Source organism: Schistocerca serialis, chromosome 5, assembly GCF_023864345.2.
Source record: "Schistocerca serialis cubense isolate TAMUIC-IGC-003099 chromosome 5, iqSchSeri2.2, whole genome shotgun sequence".
NCBI classification, from domain to species: Eukaryota; Metazoa; Arthropoda; class Insecta; order Orthoptera; family Acrididae; genus Schistocerca; species Schistocerca serialis.
The window spans coordinates 271,667,154-271,695,018 of NC_064642.1; the positions used below are offsets into that span (position 1 = coordinate 271,667,154).

The 27,865-nt window shown below is 41.2% G+C and overlaps 1 protein-coding gene across 1 annotated transcript in view; it reads left to right on the forward strand.

Moving 5' to 3' along the window:
* Positions 1 to 27,865, forward strand: part of LOC126481897 (nephrin-like) — a gene marked incomplete at its 3' end in the record, with an annotated part of 714,415 nt that overhangs the window by 670,050 nt on the left and 16,500 nt on the right. Inside the window, exons 9-10 of the mRNA XM_050105855.1 lie at positions 8,340 to 8,499; positions 17,713 to 18,009. Coding sequence (XP_049961812.1) covers positions 8,340 to 8,499; positions 17,713 to 18,009 — 457 coding nt within the window. The remainder of the gene's footprint in view (positions 1 to 8,339; positions 8,500 to 17,712; positions 18,010 to 27,865) is intronic.

Sequence of the window (27,865 nt, forward strand, 5' to 3'; positions counted from 1 at the left end):
GACATGCGGGGACCAAGCAGCAATCGGTATTGTAATTGTCAACTGTCGAAGCTGCGTTGGTAAAGTACCGGAACTTCAAGCGCTGATAGAAAGCACCGAAGCTGAAATCGTTATAGGTACAGAAAGCTGGCTTAAGCCAGAGATAAATTCTGCCGAAATTTTTACAAAGGTACAGACGGTGTTTAGAAAGGATAGATTGCATGCAACCGGTGGTGGAGTGTTCATCGCTGTTAGTAGTAGTTTATCCTGTAGTGAAGTAGAAGTGGATAGTTCCTGTGAATTATTATGGGTGGAGGTTACACTAAACAACCGAACTAGGTTAATAATTGGCTCCTTTTACCGACCTCCCGACTCAGCAGCATTAGTGGCAGAACAACTGAGAGAAAATTTGGAATACATTTCACATAAATTTTCTCAGCATGTTATAGTCTTAGGTGGAGATTTCAATTTACCAGATATAGACTGGGACACTCAGATGTTTACGACGGGTGGTAGGGACAGAGCATCGAGTGACATTATACTGAGTGCACTATCCGAAAATTACCTCGAGCAATTAAACAGAGAACCGACTCGTGGAGATAAGATATTGGACCTACTGATAACAAACAGACCCGAACTTTTCGAATCTGTATGTACGGAACAGGGAATCAGTGATCATAAGGCCGTTGCAGCATCCCTGAATATGGAAGTTAATAGGAATAATAAAAAAGGGAGGAAGGTTTATCTGTTTAGCAAGAGTAATAGAAGGCAGATTTCAGACTACCTAACAGATCAAAACGAAAATTTCTGTTCCGACACTGACAATGTTGAGTGTTTATGGAAAAAGTTCAAGGCAATCGTAAAATGCGTTTTAGACAGGTACGTGCCGAGTAAAACTGTGAGGGACGGGAAAAACCCACCGTGGTACTACAACAATGTTAGGAAACTACTGCGAAAGCAAAGAGAGCTCCACTCCAAGTTTAAACGCAGCCAAAACCTCTCAGACAAACAGAAGCTAAACGATGTCAAAGTTAGCGTAAGGAGGGCTATGCGTGAAGCGTTCATTGAATTCGAAAGTAAAATTCTATGTACCGACTTGACAGAAAATCCTAGGAAGTTCTGGTCGTACGTTAAATCAGTAAGTGGCTCGAAACAGCATATCCAGACACTACGGGATGATGATGGCATTGAAACAGAGGATGACACGCGTAAAGCTGAAATACTAAACACCTTTTTCCAAAGCTGTTTCACAGAGGAAGACCGCACTGCAGTTCCTTCTCTAAATCCTCGCACAAACGAAAAAATGGCTGACATCGAAATAAGTGTCCAAGGAATAGAAAAGCAACTGGAATCACTCAATAGAGGAAAGTCCACTGGACCTGACGGGATACCAATTCGATTCTACACAGAGTACGCGAAAGAACTTGCCCCCCTTCTAACAGCCGTGTACCGCAAGTCTCTAGAGGAACGGAGGGTTCCAAATGATTGGAAAAGAGCACAGATAGTCCCAGTCTTCAAGAAGGGTCGTCGAGCAGATGCGCAAAACTATAGACCTATATCTCTTACGTCGATCTCTTGTAGAATTTTAGAACATGTTTTTTGCTCGCGTATCATGTCATTTCTGGAAACCCAGAATCTACTATGTAGGAACCAACATGGATTCCGGAAACAGCGATCGTGTGAGACCCAACTCGCCTTATTTGTTCATGAGACCCAGAAAATATTAGATACAGGCTCCCAGGTAGATGCTATTTTTCTTGACTTCCGGAAGGCGTTCGATACAGTTCCGCACTGTCGCCTGATAAACAAAGTAAGAGCCTACGGAATATCAGACCGGCTGTGTGGCTGGATTGAAGAGTTTTTAGCAAACAGAACACAGCATGTTGTTATCAATGGAGAGACGTCTACAGACGTTAAAGTAACCTCTGGCGTGCCACAGGGGAGTGTTATGGGACCATTGCTTTTCACAATATATATAAATGACTTAGTAGATAGTGTCGGAAGTTCCATGCGGCTTTTCGCGGATGATGCTGTAGTATACAGAGAAGTTGCTGCATTAGAAAATTGTAGCGAAATGCAGGAAGATCTGCAGCGGATAGGCACTTGGTGCAGGGAGTGGCAACTGACCCTTAACATAGACAAATGTAATGTATTGCGAATACATAGAAAGAAGGATCCTTTATTGTATGATTATATGATAGCGGAACAAACACTGGTAGCAGTTACTTCTGTAAAATATCTGGGAGTATGCGTACGGAACGATTTGAAGTGGAATGATCATATAAAACTAATTGTTGGTAAGGCGGGTACCAGGTTGAGATTCATTGGGAGAGTGCTTAGAAAATGTAGTCCATCAACAAAGGAGGTGGCTTACAAAACACTCGTTCGACCTATACTTGAGTATTGCTCATCAGTGTGGGATCCGTACCAGGTCGGGTTGACGGAGGAGATAGAGAAGATCCAAAGAAGAGCGGCGCGTTTCGTCACTGGGTTATTTGGTAACCGTGATAGCGTTACGGAGATGTTTAATAAACTCAAGTGGCAGACTCTGCAAGAGAGGCGCTCTGCATCGCGGTGTAGCTTGCTCGCCAGGTTTCGAGAGGGTACGTTTCTGGATGAGGTATCGAATATATTGCTTCCCCCTACTTATACTTCCCGAGGAGATCACGAATGTAAAATTAGAGAGATTAGAGCGCGCACGGAGGCTTTCAGACAGTCGTTCTTCCCGCGAACCATACGCGACTGGAACAGGAAAGGGAGGTAATGACAGTGGCACGTAAAGTGCCCTCCGCCACACACCGTTGGGTGGCTTGCGGAGTATCAATGTAGATGTAGATGTAGATGTAGAAAAGCAAATTTTGTCTAGGAGCGATTGGTATGCCTATGAACCTTTAACGTTGTGAGTATATTTTACAATATTTTCATTAATTTTAATATCTACAAAGATGTGACAGTGTACACTGCCCTTTATCGTCTGAGTTGCACCAGATGATCCGGCTTTAGGCGGTGAAACCTGTTGTGTATCAATAAACAGCAACTTTACCAGCTGCTAGTGGAATTCCTTCTAGCTTCATACCTTTCAACAGATGCAGGTGCCCTGAGTATGAAAGGCCATAAATATTTGATTTATATTAATATTGAACTTAAGAGAATTTAATAGATGATCTAAAGATCTCTTGGACAATAAAGAATTTTCAGCAACAATTTCGACTGATACATAAAGCAGTCAAAACTTCTGGGCACCGTAATGGCAGTGTTCGGTGTGACGTCTGGCTCTCCTTCGAATAGTAATCAACTGCAACGATAAAGCTCCATCATCGTAATGGAAATACTATCAGCAAAATTCAGTCAGCAGATATAATTGTATGAGCTGAATCTCCGAGGTCGTACATCTCGCCAGAGAATTTAAGGTAGTTAAAAGTGCCGCTGACCGTTCTTTCACACATTATTGGGAAATGTTAACATTCAATGATAATACAGACAGGCCCCAGAGGACAGCTTGTCGGAACAACTGAACTGTAAGGTCCATAGAACGAGCTGACGAAGTGACTGAGGCACTGAGCTAGCATGCGGAAGGAGCGCTTAGATTCCTGTCCCTCATTCACATTTATTTTTGCCCTGCTTTTCCTTAATCGATTTATGTGAAAAATAGGTATAATTCATTTCAAAAAAACATAGCCAGAATTCTTCTCTAACCTTCTTCTGTCTGGTCTTGTGCTCAATTTCCAATGATTTAGTTGAACAGAGAACGCTTCCAACCTCCTTATTACTAACCCCTACATCTTTATACTAATCTCTGTACGTATCTTCGCTACTGCGAAACACATCTCTTCTGCCGAACAATTGCTCACGGCTCTTAACGTAAGTAGTTTAGAGTCCATGGCATTCACTTCAGTGAAGATGCAGTAATATCGTCCAAATTCCTACGAAATCAATAATTTGCGTGTAGGGCGTAATGGATAAGGGACGCTGCAGTGCATAGCGCGATAAGTTGGAAATTATGGTCGGTCAGGGACCGTAGGTGGACGACCGAAGCGGCTACGGTAACTGCTCACGGAAAAGTGTTTAATCTGGGTTTGAGTCCCGGTTTGGCGCATATTTTCAAGTTTCGCCATTGCATTTTCACAATGCCCTGTGTGGCTGGAAATCCCTAGTCCCCCACAAATCCCTTCCCTTTTCTTACTATTCCTCCATTCCATATATAGTTTTAGAGTCTATGTTTACTAGACTTGTTTGCTTCCAGGAAAACTGACTATTCCTCCAGGTACATCCTGTTTATTTACCTCGTTTTCATTCGTTGTCAACAAGATTGTCCTCTCGCTGCTACTTCAGTGGAAAACGGAATTTGGGATGGATACAAACTTATTAAAAACACACATTAGCACTGGTAGGATTTTCAAGGTTGTAAATATGTTTCTATTACTTGTCTTGTTATGCTACATGTCGTAAATAAATTTGTTGCTGGTATCGCAGTCGTATTGATGTACCACCAGCTACACGGTTAAAAATCAGAGTGGAACAAAACGAATTTCATGTTGCACAGTATACTTTTTTTCGAGTGAGTGGAGCTGGCTGTTCGGGATCCAGCTCATTAATGAGGCGCGTTCCTGTTTCGCTTATTAGCATACAAGCTGATAACGGGTCAGTTAGGGGATCCCAATAGGAAAAAAATAGTCATTTTTCTTAGAACGAAGAGAAAGCTCCAGAACGGAGAGAAGTGGAACCATACTAACTTATTTCTGGGATATCGTCCTTCATTGATGAGTTGTCCCAGCCAACAATTCAAATGTTGCATATGTGCAAAGTGAATATTTGTTGTATTTATGTGTGTATATAGAAGTTATTAATAGAGTGAATTTATTTGTTACAGGTAGACTGTACAGTATACCAAACCAAAAAGTCCACGAACTTTGGCCAGCGATAATGCTCCTAAAATGATCTGTTTCATAAATCATAAGAGGGAAAATTTTATTTTACGTCTTAGTTGAAAATTTTAATCGCTGCTGCAGTATGAACGCACACGTGACTCAGTTTATTTGTGATTCGCTTCTACTGTTTGTATTTTTCTTTTCTGTTATCGAAGATGTGTGATAGGAAGCTGCGCTTAGCTCGTTACATTCGCATAAATAAACAAAAGATCGTATATGCTTTTATTATTACAACAAAAGTTAATATTTCTTTATGGCACTATCTGTGGGCAGTAAATATAGCGGCCGAGGAAACACAGAACTCTTTGTTGCCTTACGTCGAGAACACGGCAAGTGTCATTACCCGATCTTCCAGAAACTTTGCTCTGTGGAAGAGGTGTTAAAATAAGCGAACATGTGTCTCAGTTTATACGCGGATGCTCGACCATTTCTGAGAAAATCATGGTTGAGGTTTTAGACATATTTACACTAGCGTACAGAGGCACGATAACTTCAGCCGAGGTGAGGGCACAATGTCTAGCGTCGTGGCTTCATACTTGTGTGCCCCATATTCGAAACTCAGTTACTGTCTTCACATGGTTTTCATTTATCTGCCCGTCTTAGTATAAGGCAGCTATATGAATGTGTAAAGTGATAAATGAGTGAGACAATTATCTGAAGTTTTTCCAGCGAAAATCCTGTAATGTGTCTAGTCAATAAAATTGGTGGTGGTACGTTGTTGTTCCGGAGAAGTAGTGTCTTCTATACAACCGAATCTGACCTTCCCAGCAGGTTTTGCCCTCTTGAGGAAAGAAGTAGGGTAAAAACATGATTTCCGAGTTAGTTCACAAAGAGAACAGACAGTAATGGAGCCTCTAGCAAAATTAACAAAAAATTTAAAAAAAGGACCACGCAAATCGATCTTCAGGCTACGTGTTATACGGAACGTCGGTGGATACTCTATATAAGAGGGACGCTGCGAGCCCTAAAATATGAGAAGGAATGACTGGTGCAGTATAGTACTGTATTGAATTGAAATTTCGTAGTCAGTAAAATACAAACAATGAAAATGCAATCGATCAAAAATCCAGGCTAAAGAAATGGAGGGAAAAAAGCATCACTCTTAACGCTGCGGGTTGTTTACTGATTGAAACGGTACTCTTGGCTGTAGAGGAAACTTCTGGGGGAAATCGATGAAGGGCATACTGCACATACCATCGTCGATTAAAATCCTTCCAGTTCCCCAGAAGGAAGTGAAGCGAAGCCAAACATCGACTCAGTCCACTACAATTGAACGAAAATTGAAATCTACATTTTTTTTATAAATGCAATCACAAGAATACATGCAGTGTTAAAATTTTGGACAGAAAGTATATGAGAGAAAAGAGCAACATTTCATTTTTGACTGCAGGTGAAGGCAGTAAGAGTCACTGCCCTCCATCTCGGTGAGCCTGCCTTGCTTAGTCGTTTTAGGGTGCTTGTCGATCCCAGCTGTAGCAGCAAAATCTCTCTGAGATCTAATGTTGTAGCCGTCACAGTAAAGGCTTAAAACCCATGAGCTTTCGACAGGGGCGCCAAATTGTAAAGTGTTGTAAGGAATTGATTTTAATTTACATGTACATGTATATGAACATGCACATATACATATAAATTTGTATCTAGATTCCTTGTGCGCATACAGCCAGATATTTACTGCATATAACTGCTTCCATAATTGGTGTGGCAACTGAAGAGAGGAAATGTAAAACGTTGTAAGTGTCATGTTTTCACAAAAGGCTTATTAGTGCTGTTGTGCTCTCAGCATATTACTGCATGTCCCCAGACATGATCCAGGTGAAAACCACGGAGAAAGTGTTCCAAAATGCTGTTGCTGATGTCGCATGGTCTTTCTGCAACGTTATTCTTCCTTTTGGAGTTCCAAAATTTAAAAGCTACGAGAAATCGTTTTACTGACTACAGATCTATTAGTTAGTATCTTTCTGTACTAGTATCACCATAGATAAAGCGTATCTCAGCACTAATGGGGCATGGAACAAAAACATTCGTCCTGCAGTTTTGTGTAAAACTAACGTATTTGAGACAGTGACAGCGTAGAAAAAAAAAAAAATAAATTACTTCTTGCAAAGAAGAAAATGACAACCCTTCACTCTTAATAATGCTATTTATTTACACAAGTATCGTTGTTACCTGTTTTGTACCGAAACTAGCTATTGGAAAGAAAGCCTACAATTAACGTAAACAAAAACTTCAATATAAACGATGTAAAGATGAACCTGACACTTTTAAACCTGTAAGGACGCTATTTGTGTAAATTCCTAGCATTATTAAGAATGATTGGTTGCTGTTTTCTCCTTCCAAGAATCAATTGTTAAAAACATTCGTATCGGTACTTAAAAAAGTCATATTCCTGCAGTGATCTTCTTAATGAAGTATTTAGTTTCTAATTTGTATGATTTTGTTTTCAGCAACACGGTAAGCAGCATAATTCTGTGTTATGAGAATATCACCACAAGTTTTTGGATACAAATCAGTTTTGTACGAAAGATAGGTACATCATTTTTTTATTATTGTGACAAATGACAGAGATGTCAGAAAATTTCCTCTTTACGCTCTTCCGTTGTGTCATCATTCAGTAGCGGGCCTTATATTTGTTTACGTTCTAGATCAGTTGCCAATCCCTGCAGCAGTCTTCGACCCACTATAGGTTCTTCTTATATTTCGCTACAATTTTATAGCGTTGCGCCTAATCTGTGTGTAATATCAGCATCCGGGTAAGCCTCTAGGAACTTTTGCCGTTATTCAATAAATATCTTTTGAAAAGTAATAGTCCTACAACACTTCCTTGGGTGTGCCCAAAGGTACTTTTACGTCTGAAGATATCTTTCGAGTAGGGACAACATACTGTATTCTGTTAGCTAGGAACTCTCAAATCCAACCACAAAATAGGTCTGACATTCCATGCGGTTGTATTTTGTTCCGTAGGTGACACAGAACCACTGCATCGAACGCCTTCTCGAAATCAAGGAAAGTGCCATAGATCGAAGCGCCAATCATCTACTGTTTTCTGTGTGTCGTAGAGGAGACCCAGAATATCTTTTGAGAAATAGCAGCATGCAGCCGGCCGCTGCGGTTGAGCGGTTCTAGGCGCTTCTGTCTGAAACCGCGCGACCGCTATGGTCGAAGGTTCGAATCCTGCCTCGGGCATGGATGTGTGTGATGTCCTTAGGCTAGTTAGGTTGAAGTAGTTCTAAGTTCTAGGGGACTGATGACCTCAGATGTTCAGTCCCATAGAACTCAGAGCTATTTGAACCATTTGAGCAGCATGCAACTACTTAAATGCAACTTGTTTCAAAATCAGATAGTGGAAAGGAGCACTGGTACCGTGTTTAATTCCTATTACCTGTAATAACTCTCCCAGACAAAGCGAGGTCCAATGCGGTGCTTCGGTTGCAGGGCAAGCCGCTCCACAACAACGCTTCCACGGGAACCATCTTGGCCAACCAGAGCCTCGTGCTGCAAGCTGTGACGCGCGATCGCGCTGGCATCTATACCTGCGTCGGCAGCAACCATGAGGGCGACGGCGAGAGCAACCCCGTCTACCTCAACGTGACCTGTGAGTACACAGCAGTGCCATCTTGAAACAGACATTCTGCTTCTCAGCTCTCCTATAATGAGCTGAAACAGTTGGCGCAAGTAGTATGTGTCCCATTCACCGTAAGGATAGAATGTTGTAGCAATCTCAGCTTGGTTACTATGAGCTAGTGTTCTCTTGTTGTATTGATTACTAATTTAAACCCCTGGATGTTGAAATCTACATTCGCATATGATAGGACAAAGAAACATCAACTCGTATGGTTGGCTTGACTAATTTTCATACAAGTTACACTGTCGTAACACATTTATTTACTTACATACTTTTTAAACTTTTGACAAAAATTATTGCATCTGTTTATATCTTGTTTATTACGTAGGTTCACGGCAAGCTTAGTTCGGCATATGTGACAGTTTCAAGTGCTCCTGTCGACATTGCACTTACGTATCATTTTATTCTATGTCTGCACAACAGTACAATGAGATTTTGTCTTTTATTATACTTTGGTGCGTTTATTCGTTTAGGATGTGTCTAGTTCTTCCAATATGTTCATGGTTGGATCTTTCACGCACACATAAAAAGATATCCGCATGACATCCTGAATGAAGAAACAGACCGAAAACATAAAAATTATGTGTAAATCGTTGTTGACGTTATAGAAACAGAAAATGGATGAACACAACTCGATAAAAAAAAAAAGAAATAAATAAAATACACAGCACTATGACCGCACGTCTACATGACGTCACCCTATCTTGACCTAAGTATAATAGAAGGGGAAATCTCATAGTCCTATTACATTGACATTGGAAAGATCTATAATTTTAAAACTGTCATAAAAAGTAATATAAAATTTCACTCTCATTCTTCTGTAAAAAGTAAATACGTGACCTATGTTAACAACGTGGTACATAAAAGAAATTACGTTCGAAAATATTTGTGGACGTCACTCCATCTATATGTAACATAGACCTACAATAAAATTAAGTACAAACGTAATGTTAACAGGTACACTTGAAAATGGGACTTATGCCAAAAAAAACTTGTTGTGAAACAGTGTAATCAACAAGAAGTAAAGAGTTGAAGTTAATTCTGTCAAAAGTATAAAGAAGATCTCATGTCGACTTTGTGCAAGATAGGGGCCCAGCAGAGAAGAAGTGTACGGGAAGCTGTCGAAGTTGAGTAGCTGTATGAGGATGCAAAATGACTTAGACAAAATTTCTAATTGGTGTGTTGAATGGCAGCAAGCTCTAAATGTGGAAAAAAGTAATTTAAATCGGATGAGTAGAAAAAACAAACATGTAATGTTCGGATGCAGCTGATTGTAACAGTAGCGCCGTTTTAATATCTCGATGTAATCATGCAAAGCGGCATGAAGTAGGACGAAAATGTGAGGATCTCGGAGGGAAGGCGAATGATCGACTTTGGTTTATTGTGAGAATTTTGGGAAAGTGTGGTTCATATGCAAAGGACTCCGCATATAGGACGCTACCCGACCTATTCTTGAGTACTGCTCGAATGTTCCGATTCATTACCATGTCGGATTAAAGGAAACAAGCATTTCCCAGGCGGGTTGCTAGATTTCTTGCCGGTAGATTCAAGCAACACTCAAGTGTTACGGAGATGATTCGGGAACTCCAATGGGACTCCCTGGAGGGAAATCGAAGTTCTTGTCGAGGAATATTGTTGAGAAAATTTAGAGAACCGGCATTTGGAGTTGACTGCAGAACGATCCTACTGCCGCCAACATACATTTCGGGTAAGGACCACGAACATAAGATACGAAAAATCATGGCTCATACGGAGGCATATAGATGATCGATTCCTCTCGCTCTGTTCGTGAGTGGAAGAGGAAAGGAAATTATTAGCAGTGTTACTGGGTACCTAACGTCGCGCACCCTATACTGGCTTGCGGGGTATGTATGTGGTTGTAGATGTAGACGTTATTGGATTTACTTTCGAATAAGATCAGAGTGCAATAATTTTAATAGTGTTACAGTTATTACACAAGTTCATTTCCGTCTGTTATCAGAATTCTGAGATTCTCAAGTAAATTTAACAGACGTTACAAGCAGTCACTCAGTGGAACTGTGGTAGAAGCGGCATACATCGTGTTGTATAAAATATAAAGACAAACCAACGATTCAAGTGTTTTACACTGCAGACATGTAATAGAGAAATAATCTAAATCGTAGTAAGTTACATTTATTTGTTTATAATAATAATAAATGAATAGTATACAAAATAATAGGAAGCAATGTACCCTAAGCATGCCATTTAATACAGAAGTAGGGAAGTCAGTCATATGGCATGTTCGCATTACAAAAACAAAAACAGTAAAAATGCAAATGTCATAAAATGCAAGGAGCATAAAGCCTCGAGAGCCATGCACTGTGTTTGGTGCCTCGGTGAGTTAAGCAAAGGAGACATCAAGTGCTCCACCGACAACTACCAAAAACACGTCATCCTAAGTACAGAAATTATACGATGATATCACTGAGCTGGCTTCATACAATCACGTGATTTACGCCATCAACATGTAGCTAGACTTTCAGGTACTACGACTGGGTTCACTACTTATGTATTAAACGTCACATTGGAGATATAGTGCTCCCTGTTCTGTTCTTCAATTTATAGATTTTTATAACAAACTCTGATTTCGATTATGTATTTATTGTATGTCAGCACTGTAACGTTCTTCGATCATTCGTTTTTTTCATTTTTTAAATGGCACGACCCATTTTTCTTTGTAAATTATGCCACAGTGCCACCTTGTGGCTGCTTGTAACGTCTACGATGTTTACCTGAGAATCTCAGTCTTCATTGTGCAAATGTACGAAAATGTGCTTGTGTAATCAGTGTAATACGCACGTTTTTCATGTACAGCTGTTTTATGATTCATGAGAATAGGAATGGCTTTAATGTGGCCGGCTAGTTGCGAAATAAGTCACAGAGTATTTCTGTAACCTTTTGCTGTTCATTTTGCGTTTCGGGCTCAGCCCATCTTCAGATGACCTAGTGATAAATACGTTTTTTTACAATCTTGCAAAATTACACTCGCGTATAAATGGAGCCCCTATAGTAAACCACCATACAACAACAAGACATTTAAGACGTAATACATACCCTTTGATACAAAGTGAACATAAAAGTTTGACAAAGTTGTCAAAGAACGTCAAAACCGACATAGGTTTTACAATTCCACAAAGCAATGTAAGATTTCACATAAACATGTGTGCTACTAACAGCCGAGTGAAGTGGCTGGCGTCCGTTCCCGCTTAAGAAAATTAATCGGTGCGAAGTGACACTAGCCACTTCACTAGGTTGTTAGTAGCACACATCTTTAGGTGAAATCTGCTGTGGAAGATTGTAAAGAAATATATTTATCGCCATGTCATCTGAAGATGGGCAGAGCAGAAATGAATAAAGAAATGTTTCAGGAATATCCTGTCACTATTATTTCTCGACTAACCAGCCATTTTAAAGCCCTTTCTCTTCTTGCGATTGTAATTGTCGTATGGATCTACAACGACTTTGTCACTTCTATGTTATTTTATGCTTGACTTGTTAATATACTGTTTTTCTCATGTTCATGAAAAATCGTTCTATGATACGATTCGATATAAAATGGATCTTGTGTAGATTAACTGAAATGTACTACAGAAGGTATGTTATACGCAGTAGTATAGTCTATACTTATGTTAAGTTGTATTACACCCTTTTATATCTGATTCCAGTCTGCTTCGAGATGTTGATGTATGCTTTATAGATCTGGTGACGGCAGCGTAGTTTGCTGAAACCGGTCGCCACAATAAATACCGTACAACAGGGATCTTGGTTGTTTGAAGTTTTACTTCTGTTTCTACTTAATACAATAGCTTACAAACTAAAGTACAAAACACCTGGAATTGAAACTAACCCGGGGAGTAACACCACTCCATTAAAAAAAAATCGGAAACGGATTCGCTAAATATGGAGGGAGCAATAACCATTAACACAGAAAATTAATGTGAAATAAAAGTTTTGGAGCAAATCACTTCAGTGGCTCATGTGTCCCGGAAGGGAATGCAACCAGAAAAGTCCCAATAACAGACTGTAATGCTGTCTCTAATGCGTTTCGCTACCAGTAATACGAATCTTCAAATCTCTAATCACTGTTGTCAACATCCATAATTCGGAATATAATTCCAAACAGAGATTCGACTGAATGCAGCAGGGTACAATCAGAGTTCAATTCTAGGTAATTTACTTTTAATATTTGTTTATTACAGGCCATTGTCTTGATTACAACAAAGGGACATTACACACAAAATTATATGTGCATGTATTTCCAAGATAATTTTATTTTCCTATCTCCTTTTTCTGTTCTGAACGTCACTAAGTTTGCATTGTCTACAACACTATTACTTCTTGTCTTTATTTTGTCTGCTACTTTTATCACTGTAACGTTTAGATTGTTATCTATCGTTTTCCTTGATGAATTTTTCGTCATCCAGAGAACGAAAGCTTTCAGACTAGCAATATTGTCTGGTGTATCTTTAGCCTGTATATTCCATCACTAAGTCGTACAGCACATCAACACAACTTTTGGTAACATTATAATTCATGTTGACTTCTGGCCTGGCGTCACTTGCTTCTTTAGCACCTGAATCATAATGATCTTGGGATGAGAGAAGTAGTACCGCTCTATTATTTGCTGGCGCATAAGTCGCCAACGTTAATTCATTGGTAAGTGAATAGTTTACCGCCCTGTGTTTGTTTTTCAGAATAGGAATGCTGGGAACTCTGACTTCTTATGCCGCAATGTGCTTTCCTGCTTCATATTCTGTGCTAGAAGGAACTCTCCTAGCTCACAGAATGTAAAATAACTGTTAGCTGTGACGGCCCTGCCGGTCCCATATAAATTACAGATCACATGCTTGGCTTCACGAAGACTTTAGGTCCTTTCTCTTCCCTCGTTATTTTTTACTGTTTACACTTCTATACTGTGTGCGTAGAAAGCTTGGGCGTCTACTGCAATCAAAACTTTCATTCAATATTCGGTTCTTTATCTTCTCCTGAACAGAAGAAATGGACATGTTCCCCTAAATGCAAACCAACTGTTCGTTTGAAATCTGCTGGTTGCACTGTCAAAAATTTTTCTAACTGGAGCTAATGTATCTGACATTCTAGGTTCAAGTCTTTTCATTTTATCGTCAAAACGAAGGAGACGTGAAATTTGAACAAATCTGACTTTTCCCAATTTTTCAGTAACTACTGACCTCGGCGCCATGAATTTACTACTGATTCTTTCTTCACTCTCATAAGACTCGCAAGAATACGCAGTCCACAAAATACTATCAATTCTTCTGCAGTAATACCGTTCAACGAACTTCGGTGTTTAGAAGTGCCCTCAGAATTAGTTTGGAGGCAAATTTCATTCTGCATATCACCAGTAAAAAAAGTTTCATGGTTTCACTGTAAGCTGTCAACTCTGGCTTACCTGTAACCATGCTGTCTGCAACGACTTTGAGGAGGAGATAACTTTTTCCATAATTTACCTTTCTCCTGTGATTTTTTCGACCATTTCCTTGTCACCAGAGTCTACATTTTCATCACCTGTTTCAAAATTGTCCTCATTTTCAGAGAGATTCACTTCGTTAACGTCTGGATGTTCACTCGGTCCATCGTTAGTAATGACATAAGTATCAGCAGAAAACATATCTATATCACTGTCGTCATCTGAACTTGCATCCAGTACCTGTTGTAGTACTTTTTCTATTGCTTACGTACGTCCTTTATAGGAAGCCGTTTTCGTCAGGTAAATGTCTGCAGCTATGAGTTTGTTGCTTGTCAACAATCACTTGAATGTTTATTTTTAAATGATGAGGTTTGCCAACAGTGTAATTAGAACAAGCAAAACTTAAAATAAACGTTAGCCACATCAACCACTAAGTGGTTGTCGATCGGTCCACTGTCATTGTTACAGTGCATACGTATGTAAATATAACTTCGATCATGTGTGTGTAATAATAGTACCATAAATCACAAGTACAGGAAATGCTTAAAAGTTTCTTTCTTACTGCAGCGTCCCATATAGTGCAAAATTTAGGAAATAATGAACTGTCCAATGTAAGAGGAATGTCACAAGTCGGGTGTAAAAGTTCCGAATGAGGTGTAAAATTTCCTCTTTGTCAGTAACTATACCGGTGTCCCCTTCTATTGCAATGAATTGCTTCTGGCCCATCATGAGCTTTCGTTTAGCTTAGTGTAAGCTACAGAAAACTTTATAAAGGATGGCGTAGGTAAAAGTAGCCTGAGTATGTCTAAAGAAAATGCAGTGAAATTTCAGAAACAGTGAGCTAAAATGAACTTACTATTTACGTAGGATGGAAAACATCCTGAAAAATAATTTGTAGAATATGTTGAAAGTGACCCCCCCCCCTAACGTCAGTACACAGCTGTGCATGTCTGAGCATTTTCACATACATGCGGCGTAACGTTCGGATATCGACAGCGATAACTTCACGGCTGATTTTGGCTTTCAGTTGCTGCATTATGTGTGGATTTTTTTTCATACACCTTGCTCTTAAAGTGTCCCATTGGTAAGAAATCACTTGTTGTTTTATTCGGCGAATGTAGTGGCCATAAAGTTTTGCTGACAGTTCGCCCTCAGTGAAGATATCATGGACTGCTTCATGGATACCTCAGACGCTTGGCATGTTGCCCCATCTTGCTAGAAGAGCAGGTATTGTTTTTCATATTCAGTAAGTTGAGCACAAAATATATCAAAAATATCTATACATGCAATAGTCTTGACGGTAGTATCAACAAATATCGGTACAATGATGCATGTTCCTGATACAGCGGACCAAACTCCGATTTTTTAAATCATGGAATGGTTGCTGACACACGGTGTTAGTGTTCTCCGTTGCCCAGTACCTCGTGTTCTGTGGATTCACATGACCAGAAAGGCGAAACCATGTTTCATCACTCATGAAGTAATGGAAAGGGTCTAACAAACCATCTTTAATGTTATTCAAAAGCCACGTGTGGTAAACTACACGTTTATGACAGTCATCTTCCCGTAATTACTGCACAACAATCACTCGATATGGCTTCGGATTAAGACATATAAATAAAAGCTGGAACCCCCTCTACTTACAAACATTTAAAATAAAATGAAAACAGTCTCGATCAAGTTTTCAGATTCTTTATTTGTTAGCAGCATTTTTCTGCTCTTTGCTCAAACCCCCTTCAGCAGGCTTGTCCCCGTCATTATGGATGCTGGTGGCGGGAAAAGCCCGAAGATGATCTCAGGAAAGGGCTGAAACCGGCTGCTAAGAAATTAAAAATCTGAAAGCGCGATCTGGACTGTTCTTATATGATTTTTAGCGTTTTATACCCATCACTGTGCTGCTGTCACAGAATACTTTATAAAATTTTACATACACATTTTGTGTCAATTTACATGTTGACTTCTTTAGGCTCTGAATAATTCTTCTGCGAACATCTGCAGTAACCTCTGACGTGCGAGTTGAAGGAATTCTTTGTCGTTGTACATCTTGCCCGATCCGTAGGTGCGCCAATTTTTATACAGATTTTGTATTGCTCTCTCTGCAGGTAGTCGTCTATTCGGATACCTCACCACGAAAATTTCACTAGTTTCCTTAATAGAACTTGTTTATATATACTTCCACAATTTCAGTTCTTTCTTCTGTGGAGCAAGTCATTTTGCAGACCGCAAAGAGAAACTTCTATCTTCCCTGACTGAATGAACTGAAATGCTGATTGAAGAACGATAACAATTTATTATTGCGGAAAACGGCCCTTTGATTTAGCTGTTTATTTATTTTATTTATGTATGCATTTATTTTACCTGGCAAGATTAGAGCTTTCAGGCCCTCTCTTACACCTAACTAGGCATACTCAGATTGAACGAATTTCAGTTTGTACTGAACATTATGGACATACCACGTGTTATACAGTATTAATGTTAAAGAAAAAATAGAGATTATAATAGTAGTATAAGGATAATTATAACAATAAAAAATAATTATAACAATCAATAATAATAATAATAATAATAATAATAATAATAATAATAATAATAATGACTATGTATATGAAAGTAAACATATTTTTCTTTTATGAATGTCAGTCCTATTGCTAGTTGGGAATTTTCTCGTTATGTTCTTGCAGCTTGTGAGTTATTCACATCGAATAGAGACATAAGACAAGAGAATGGGGTGAAAGAGATTTAGAAGAGGAAGAGCAATAGAATGGTAAAATTCGAGGCTATGATGCAGAGGAGAAAGAAAGAGATGAGAGGTGCACAACGATGGTGGCTATACCGTCCCTAATATGTAAGTTTTGAGTTCCCTCTTGAATGTTGAGTGGTTCTGGATGAGACGTAGATCACAGGTGAGCGCGTTCCATAGTCTTATGGCTGAGAGGGAGAATGACACGGAGAAAGATTTTGTGTTATGTAAAAGGTACAGCCAAGAAGCTAGACGTATCCGATCTGGTATTGCGGTTGTGGAATGATGATAGGTGTTTAATGTGAGAAGATAGGTATTGGGGGCACCAGTGACTAAGAAATCGATGAAGAAAGTGCATCGTGTGGAGATCGCGTACCTTATGTGGGCATAGCCAACCTAGATGGAAGTATGAAGGATTGATATGATCATACAATCGTGTATCACACACGTATCTTACACTAGCTCGACGCATCTCGAATTTTCACTATTTGTGCCTTGTTGAACTACATCACAGTAGTAAAGATTAGGCAAGACTAGTGTTTGGAAAAATTTTTGTTTAACATTGGTTGGAAATATTTTTCTTAATTTTTGGATTGCATGTAGGGAGGAGAGCGATTTCGGGCAAGCTGTGACTGTTTGTTCTTCCAAGTTTAGGTGTTCATCCAAGATTATTCCAAGGTCTTTTACAGTTTTTTGGTACGGTCTTTGGGTACTATTGAAGAGTATTTGAGGGACTGTTTCGCGAAAGTACCGGCTGATTTACTTTGGATAGATAAAAGAAGGACCTGGGATTTCTTGGGGTTTAGTTTCAGACCTAGGTTCTGTGCCCATCGAGAAACAGAGCAAAGGTCTGTTTACTCTGCTTCAGGAGTCGAGGTACTGCTTTCGCATTCAGAGGGGAACGTGCTACTTGAAAAGTGCGCCACCCGTTAGTTTGGCATACAGTAGCTGTAAGACTCTCCGCCTAACTTACCGCTGCTGGCCTGGTGCGCAGACCGGCCGCTGTGCTCGGAGAACCAGCAGCTGACGTACGGCGTGGCGCGGCGCGAGGCGGTGCGCGTGTCGTGCGAGGTGGACGCGAACCCCAGCCACGGGCTGTCGTTCAGCTGGAGCTTCAACGGCAGCGCTGACGAACGCGAGCTGCCGGCCGCCGCGTGGTCGGTGGAGCGCGGCCGCAGCCTGCTGCTGTACACGCCGCGCGCCGAGGCCGACTACGGCCAGCTGGTGTGCCGCGCCAGGAACGCCGTCGGCACGCAGCGCGCGCCCTGCGTCTTCCAGGTCGTGCCCGCAGGTCAGTAGTCGCACGCCTGCAGGCCGGATGGAAATGAGGTATCCTCTGATATTTGTTCCATCTCTACCTACTGTTACTGTGTCTCAGTTTGCTTAAATAGAAAAGAAAGGAAAGAGAAAGCACACGTTTTCAGCGAATTTTTATTTTTTTCCATTATTGAGTTTCGATTCCCCCCGAAGGCGGCAGGTTGGCAGCAGCATAGGACGCCGCTCTGTAGCCTACAGAGTTTGTTTTTAAAAGATGAAGATAATAAACAATAATTTAGGCGATAAAATCGGTGACTTAAATGGTAAAATGGCGGAAAATCGTGGAACTTAAAACATAAAACAAAGGGTTGATGATGCTAATAAAGTACATATGAAACAGACAGGTAAAATAATAGACAGACAATTAAAAAAACACGGCGATAGTCTGGTTTCTGTTCGCAAGAAATATAAAATTCACACTCAGCGACAGAATGATTTCTGTTCGTAACACTTTGGAAAGGCGAACAACACTGAACATTTACTTGAGCACTGCACTAAAAAGTTGGCACAGATGTGGCATATCACAGCCGAGTGCAGACGGGGGGAATCTGGACAGATGATGGGAAAGAAAAGGGAGGGGGGAGAAGGAGAGGAGAAACGAAGTGGGGGCGAGGGGGAAAGGAGCCGATGGAAGACGAGGACCCATAAGAGGGGCGGGGGGTGCTGGGCAGACAGGGAGTGGGGAAAGGCGGAGGAGGGGAATACAAAAGGACTCGGGGGGAGGGGAGGCAGAGAGAGGTTAGGTGGGGAGAAAACAGGATGGAATGGGGGGAAGAGGCAGCCCAGGGAAAGGACAGTGGAAAGGATGTGGGGTAAGGATCAGAGTTGATAGGAGGGATAAATGGAGCGAGGGAGGGCATCATCCAGGAGGGGGAGTTGACGAAAGCCACCTTGGGAAAGGAGGTGAAGGGTGTAGAGATGGAGGGTAGGAGGGACAACAACAGTGAATGCGTAGCAGAGGGTGGGGATTGGAGAGGAAAGGAGCAACCAGGGGGTGAGGGGCATCAAGTTGGTGGGAGGTGTAGAGTATACAGAGATGTTCGAAGAATAGGAGCAGATGGGAGAAAGAAATGAGGTCATAGAGGATGCGCGTGGGGGATGGGAGGCGTACACAGAAGGGCGAAAAACTGTCGGGGGTTTAAGATTTTGAGCAAACCAACATATACACTTTTCTATATGTGGATGTAGATGTTCGTTTTCTCAAAATATTAAATCTCCGTAGGATCTTCGCCGATTGCGTTGAAAGTCTGCCAACAAATTTTTATTATATACCAATTGGGGCCCCACATGGTGTATATAGAATGAACGTTAATAAAATGGACAAAATTCATGAACGGAGATGGAGGAAAAAAGGTTCTATGAATCTGTGTCTTGAAATGCATCGTTACCACGACAATGGCGCGGACGAATGGCAGTTCCTCTGACCTCGTGCCGTGTGTTCCTTATGTGTTGCTCCTTTATTCCTTTGTTCCTTTATTGGGTTTCGATTTCCCCCCCCCCCCCCCCCCCCCCCCCGAAGGAGGAGGGCTGGCAGCAGCTTAGTATGCCACTCTTCAGCCTACAGAATTTGTTTTAAAAAAATGAAGGTAATAAATAATAAAAACAGGCGATAAAATCGGAGACTTAAATGGTAACATGGCGAAAAATCGTGGAACTTAAAACATAGAACAAAGGGATGATGATGCTAATAAAATACATATGAAGCAGACAGGTAAAATAATAGACAGACAGTTAGAAAACACGGCCATGGTCTGGTTTCTGTTCGCAAGAGACATAAAATTCACACCCAGCGGGCAGCATGATTTCTGTTCGCAACACTTTGGAAAGACGTCCAACACTGAACATTCACTTGAGCACTGCTCTAAAAAGTTGGCAAATATGACATACTACAGCCAAGGGCAGACGGGGGGAATCTGGACAGATGATGAGAAAGAAAAAGAGGTTGGTTGGAGAGGAAAAACTAAGGACGGGGGGAGGGGGCAGGATGTGTGATTGACACAGCGTTTATGAAGCAGCATGGTCCGGTACTCATGTCGGGAACAAGCCGAGTGGAAGTTTTCGTGCCGCCATACAGACTTGAACGGCTTACAGGCAGCACAGTTATATCAAAATTAGTACCCTGACAGACACGAACCACATCACACAACATTTCAAGGCCTTTTTGGGTGTCTGTATGATCATGGGCCCTTTCAGAGAGACGAAACTGCAGGGAGGCGGTGTACTGTGCGTATACCAGATTTGGAGTACATACTAGGTTCTGCAGAACATTGAGATGGACACTACTACAAGCTCCAGACAAGTTGCCCGCCAACCTGGTGTGAGCGAAAGTACGATTATCTGTTCCCTTGAAATGAAACTCTTCTATGCAAAAACAAAAATTATTTAATTAAATAAGTTGCTCTTTGAATCTTGTATTTCACAAAGATAAGATAGGTACGGCACTAAAAAAAAAAACTTTCTTTTGATTTGTTTTGCCTAGAAACATAAGTTATAAAATTCTTACCTAACATAAACAATCTGTGAAAAAATTTGACTATTGATGAATGTGTTTTCCTCTTGGCTGCTGTAAAGAGAGAACGGGTTAGGTACAGGATGAGCTGGTGGTCGGAGGTTTCTGCTTCTCCGGTTCTCAGAGAACGCCAAGCAAAGACGGAGAAAACTGCTACAACTCGCGATGAAGACACCGTCTGCTTTAGCAGCTACGATATTCACAGTCGCCGTAAGATATGGAATTCTAGACACACTTTCAGAATGATAAGGTTGATCAACAGTGGCAGTATGATATATTCTGACTAACAAACTAGTCGCTTAGGGAACGTCTTGAACATAAAAGCTGACGGCGAAGTATTGCGCGTCGTTCGGGCCGTGAGAGTAGCAGATTCGCCCAGTATTGTTAATTCGCGAAGAAATCACTACGCACTGTGTTACTAAACACATTAATTGCTTTTATGAAGGTCCGAGGATCCAATATCGAGTAAAAATTCGTAAGGATATTTACCTTCCTTTTGTCCACAAATTCAATTTTTATTCTAGATAATCGCGATTACATGTTGACCTCTGCACTTAACAATACTTCTGTATGCAGACTTATCTCCAACAATTACAAGAAAAACATAGATGCTCCTTTTTTTCAGCAAAGAGCGTTGTCGTTAGAGCAAAGAGCGTTGTCGTATCATATTACGTTTGCGCATTATTGCTGGTACTCACAGCCGGAATATTACAGTTATATTACATTACGTAAGGACATTATATCCCGTAAATCAACTGAGAACTTTACACCTACAATCTCATGATGATTGCTATGGACATTCATCATAATGTGCATGCGGCCCAGTTGTGTAATGCGTTATGCACAAATTTGTTCTCGTTACGGCGCACTGCCCATGTTCAAAGCATTTTTAAACTCCTTGTGCATGCAGAAATCTGTTCTTAAACATTGTCGGTTTTATTAATCTTAACCCTGTGTACCGGACGCTTCAGGTGCCTTTAATTGTGTGTTTTATGCAACCCGTGACATATTCAAATACCACGCGCAAGGTTTTCAAATTTTCTCGGTCGCTATTCGCAAAGTACCAGTCTTACGAAAAAATAAAAAATAAATAAATAAATAAATAAATATGAAGTGACCTTTACGTAGGAAATTTAATGTAGTTGAATGCCGTATTGGAATACGGTTTCGCTAGAGGCAGCAGTTTTCGAACTATCCAAGAAAAAGTGACCTTCAAATACGGTTTTCTCGGATAACTCGAAAACTGTGACCTCCAGCAAAATCGTATCCCAGTATGAAACTTTAAATAAAATTTCCCACAAGAAGTTCCTATTTATGTTTTCTGTTGGACTAATAATTTGTGTGTAGCGACCAAGCGAAATGAAAACTCACGTGATTTCTAAAGATACTGCAGGTTCCAAAAACTCCACAGGTAGGAAAAGCTGAATCTTTCTTACATATATATATTACATTTTTATTTATTATTTATACAATACATACATTTTACACATCATACGACGCTCCAGTAGGTGTATAAAACATGTATGTATTCGAAGGAAATCTTGTGCGAAAATTTGAAATCAATTATTGAACAGATTTAAAATTGTTGACAAGCAAACATTAATATTTTTATTTACAATTATTTCAGGCATGCCTCCAGAACAACTATACTTCCCCTGTTTATATTATTGCTGTTACTCTCACAACCATTTTCGACACCAGTTAGTAATTATTGTCACTGTTACTGTTGTCGTTATTGTTGTAGTTGTTGGTGGTGGTGGTGGAGAAGCCAGGTTTCTGTTTCTCAGGTAAATGGAAAAGTATACAAAGCTTTTTCCAGTTAAAAGATAAAAATTTAAAACGATTGGAAGATCACCGTAAAAGTCACTGGGTTGAACACTCAGCAGCAAAAGAGTATTGTGATATTTGGAGAGGATGAGGAGATTATTGTTTAACATCCCATCGACAATTAGGTCATTTGAGAAGGAGCAAAAGCTCGGATTAGGGAAGGATGGAGAACGAAAGTGGCCGCCCCCCCGTCCAAGGAACTATCCTAGCATATCCCTTAAGAGATCTGGGGAAATCACGGAAAACCTAAATCAAGATGGTCGGAAGCGGGTTTGAACCATCGTCCTCCCAAATGCGAGTCCAGTGTGTTAACCAGTGACCTATCCCACTCGGTGACATTTGCACAATCAATTGAGACACCGATCTCATCTAACTGGATGAATAAGGTGTGAAACTCGGGCCGAATTGCTTTAATACGGAAGTCTGTAACTGAAGGAATACATGCTACATCTCACTGATATATATTCGGCTGCAGGTAAGTAACCTGATGAGCGTGATTTGGCAAAAATATTCTCCATATTCAAGAAAGGCAACATAACTGACCTAGACAACTGTAGAGGAATTAGCCTCGTTAACAGAGGCCATGACGTCTATAACACTTCGTTAAATAATAAACTGCGCCATCTCAACAATCTGTTTAGAATAGTGGATATAATTTAGCAAAGAACGATGCTGCATTTGCCGTTTTTTTTAGTCTTCAACAATAGGTAAACAAAAGGAATTAAGTATACTTAGACCATTTTTAGGTTATGCAAAAGACTTCAAAAAGGTTAATTGACACCTGTTGTGACTGATTATGGAAGAAAGAGGCGTCCAGCAGATCTAATTACCTCTCTTAGAACTCCTTACAAAGAGACAAAAATTACAATCGAAGATGGAGATAACATATATAAACAAATATTAACACCACTTGGAGTTACGTTACAATGTGACCTGTCCCCAACTCCATTCAACGTCCACACAGATGACCTAGTCAGGGCCTTGAAACAAGGTATAGCATAGAGAACGACAAGGAGAAATATTTGAATACTCTGCTATAGACATATAATCAAATAATAATGCAAGAAAATGAAAATAATCTTCAAAGAGGAGTTCATAGCTTGATTTGTCAGCATCCAAAAATAATATGAATATATTCTGTAGTATACAAAGATTATGACATTCAAAAGAAAATCGCCCACATGAACTAAAACAGTAATAAATAATGTAACACTTCCTATCCTCTCTTTCTCTTTCCTCTCTCTCTCTCTATCTCTCTCTCTCTCTCTCTCTCTCTTTCCCTGCCCTACAGCAGTTCCTAAGATTACTCTGAATATTCAGACAGACACAGCCACAGGATATGTACACTCCTGGAAATGGAAAAAAGAACACATTGACACCGGTGTGTCAGACCCACCATACTTGCTCCGGACACTGCGAGAGGGCTGTACAAGCAATGATCACACGCACGGCACAGCGGACACACCAGGAACCGCGGTGTTGGCCGTCGAATGGCGCTAGCTGCGCAGCATTTGTGCACCGCCGCCGTCAGTGTCAGCCAGTTTGCCGTGGCATACGGAGCTCCATCGCAGTCTTCAACACTGGTAGCATGCCGCGACAGCGTGGACGTGAACCGTATGTGCAGTTGACGGACTTTGAGCGAGGGCGTATAGTGGGCATGCGGGAGGCCGGGTGGACGTACCGCCGAATTGCTCAACACGTGGGGCGTGAGGTCTCCACAGTACATCGATGTTGTCGCCAGTGGTCGGCGGAAGGTGCACGTGCCCGTCGACCTGGGACCGGACCGCAGCGACGCACGGATGCACGCCAAGACCGTAGGATCCTACGCAGTGCCGTAGGGGACCGCACCGCCACTTCCCAGCAAATTAGGGACACTGTTGCTCCTGGGGTATCGGCGAGAAGCATTCGCAACCGTCTCCATGAAGCTGGGCTACGGCCCCGCACACCGTTAGGCCGTCTTCCGCTCACGCCCCAACATCGTGCAGCCCGCCTCCAGTGGTGCCGCGACAGGCGTGAATGGAGGGACGAATGGAGACGTGTCGTCTTCAGCGATGAGAGTCGCTTCTGCCTTGGTGCCAATGATGGTCGTATGCGTGTTTGGCGCCGTGCAGGTGAGCGCCACAATCAGGACTGCATACGACCGAGGCACACAGGGCCAACACCCGGCATCATGGTGTGGGGAGCGATCTCCTACACTGGCCGTACATTACTGGTGATCGTCGAGGGGACACTGAATAGTGCACGGTACATCCAAACCGTCATCGAACCCATCGTTCTACCATTCCTAGACCAGCAAGGGAACTTGCTGTTCCAACAGGACAATGCACGTCCGCATGTATCCCGTGCCACCCAACGTGCTCTAGAAGGTGTAAGTCAACTACCCTGGCCAGCAAGATCTCCGGATCTGTCCCCCATTGAGCATGTTTGGGACTGGATGAAGCGTCGTCTCACGCGGTCTGCACGTCCAGCACGAACGCTGGTCCAACTGAGGCGCCAGGTGGAAATGGCATGGCAAGCCGTTCCACAGGACTACATCCAGCATCTCTACGATCGTCTCCATGGGACAATAGCAGCCTGCATTGCTGCGAAAGGTGGATATACACTGTACTAGTGCCGACATTGTGCATGCTCTGTTGCCTGTGTCTATGTGCCTGTGGGTCTGTCAGTGTGATCATGTGATGTATCTGACCCCAGGAATGTGTCAATAAAGTATCCCCTTCCTGGGAAAATGAATTCACGGCGTTCTTATTTCAATTTCCAGGAGTCTATTTCACTTCATTCGGTTAAAGCATCAGTGGTTGCATGCTCGTCTATTTTCTATATTCATACAGACGTGGACATTTTCTAAGTATTTCTTCCTTTGGCAGCGATGTTTTCTCCTGAACTTAGGCCTCATTTCAGCATTATTCGTACCTTTCCCCATATTAAATTGCTCTCACACAGAAATAGTTTTATTAGAGCTCTGATTAAGGAAGCATAAAATTGGCCAGAATATATATCTGTCTCGGCGAGATACGAGGAAGATTTGAAAAGGTTTCAGGTCTTCTTTATTTCGCCACTGTATTAGCATATGTGAATATGCTTTGCTATCAAAACATCTTTCATATCTTTAACGAAATGAAATGATCTCTGTAGAAAAGTGGAATTTCTAAAGAAAATATCTGAAATTAGCTTTAAAGTATGTACACAGGAAAATGAAAGTAATAATAACTAATCTGCAAAGGAAATATCGAGCTTGGGTTCGCAAAAGTCGAGAACAGCTTTTACATTGCTCGTATATCGCCTACAAGTTTCACCAAGGGCGAATTAGGTGTTAAGTAAGGAAAACTTGTAGTCGATTTGGAGGGCATATTATCCTCTAACTCGCCAAGCTTGCCACTCTGAACAGGACAGCAGACGTTCAGTTGGAGTAGCACCTTATATGGAAAGACAAATGTTCTCAGGAACTGCGCAAGGAAGATTTAAATAATACCATAGCTTCGGTATTGTTATGGTTTTCGCCATTTCTCGTCAGGTGTCACTAGTTAAAGACACTAAGCTTGTTTGAGATCGCTTGAAAATATAATGGTACGGTTCCTTGCCTTGTAACACGTTGCATTACCCAAAATTTGGTGAGCTCAAGGAGGACTTACCCATTTTTGGTTCCCTACACATTTAGTTACATATGTAGATAGTTCATACACCCCAGGAAGTGAGAATCTCGATGATATTGGCCTGTTATTGATATCGATGCTGACAAGATATTCTTTATGGAAATTCCAAGACCGTATCGGAATCTCTACAGTAGTTCATGAGACTAGCCCGAACATACAAGAGGAAGCGAGCAGGGTACTTAAGTTTACGTATGCAGAGAGAGAAGATTTAATGAAATATTTCTATTAACTCACTAAAACATGGCTACTAGTTACAATTTGTCTCTGCATACGGTGTCATTTTTTATGATGCTGTTGATGGATGATGATTAAAATGTAAGTTATAATGTCAAAAAGGTATTCTTATGTATCATAATTGCATAACAACTTTCGTATTAACAAGTGGCTTGTGCTTATTCATTTGTACTGTGAAACTTTGCTTCTGGCGAAGTTTCTTGATTCTATGTCAATGGGACGTACTATACAGATGTTAATGAGTTTGTGAGTATCAAAGCATGTGACATAAATGGTCGTATCTTTTGAGTATTTAGCGTTAGAAGCTTAAACTTTTTTTAATTTTGTAAGGGACCGTACATCCTAGTACGTCACATACATTTCAACTTGATATGTCTACCCGTTTTTGAGGAAAAGGTTTCTTAACAATCGGACAGACAGTAGACGGACAGAAAGAGATCCTATAAAGTTTCTGTTTTTACCGACTGAGGGATGGGAAAAAACTGTCATCTTCGAAAACGGTGGAGTCATCCACTTTACAGAAGGCGACTTAGCAAGTAAATCTCGTCATCTGTCTTCATTCTCTACCACAGCACAATGAAACATACACCGCGTATACCAAATAACATGCACACAACCAATATTTCATTTATGATTTGAGATAACCTATTAGAAGTCAGTGTTTGATTAATGATTTGACACACCGAGCGAAACTTCACTGGTGAGAAAAAAATAAGCAGTAGCAACGATCAGATATAAATGTAACTTCGTACATGTACACGCCATAGGCGGATATGTAAATAATTAGATTTGCAATTCTATGAGACAGGAAAAATAGAACGGCGACCTAGAGCGCATTACTGGTGTTTGTGTTTAGTATTGTTACCATGCCTGGAGAGGTCTATAAGCGGCATGAACAGCACCAGATGTGTAGTTACTGCGAAAGGCTCGAATACCCCACTATCAACACCAGACTTAGCTTGAAAGGGGCCTTGTCGTGAATATCAATTTGGACGACTGGTGCTATCGTGCAATGTCGAGGTTTGTGGGGTCTGTCACAAACTGCATGGGAACGTAAGGGAATGCATATACGCCATCAAGGTTCCACTCGACCACGCCTTACCACCACAAGAGAGGGCCGCCGTATTGTGCACCAACCACAATGGCGCCTGCCATCCGAAAACGGCTGCTGGATTCCCTTCAGAATTCTGTGATATCCCGCCTCATTGGTCGGATGCTACCAGCAGCGACAGTATGGACACCATCTCATGTGTTAATAACACAAAAGGCTACCTCTAGTGTGGTGCCACAAGAGGGAAGGACGGACTCCTGACGAGTGGCGTCACATTGTTTTCACTGTGGGCGAGTGTGGCGGCGACCTGAGGTGAAGTCATTTTCCTTCCATGTTTGGAGAGTCACTTTCCACCCATGTTTGGAGAGTCACTGTGGTACGAGAATTACTCGTAGCCCTAATGGTATATTGACCAATCGAGTATGACCCATTGTCACAACTGGTATTGACTGATGGGACTCCGATGGCACAGTGGTATGTTAAGGACATCCTGGGACCTATGTGTTGTCTCTCATGTCATAACGTCGTGGTGCAATTTTTTAACAGAGCAATGCTC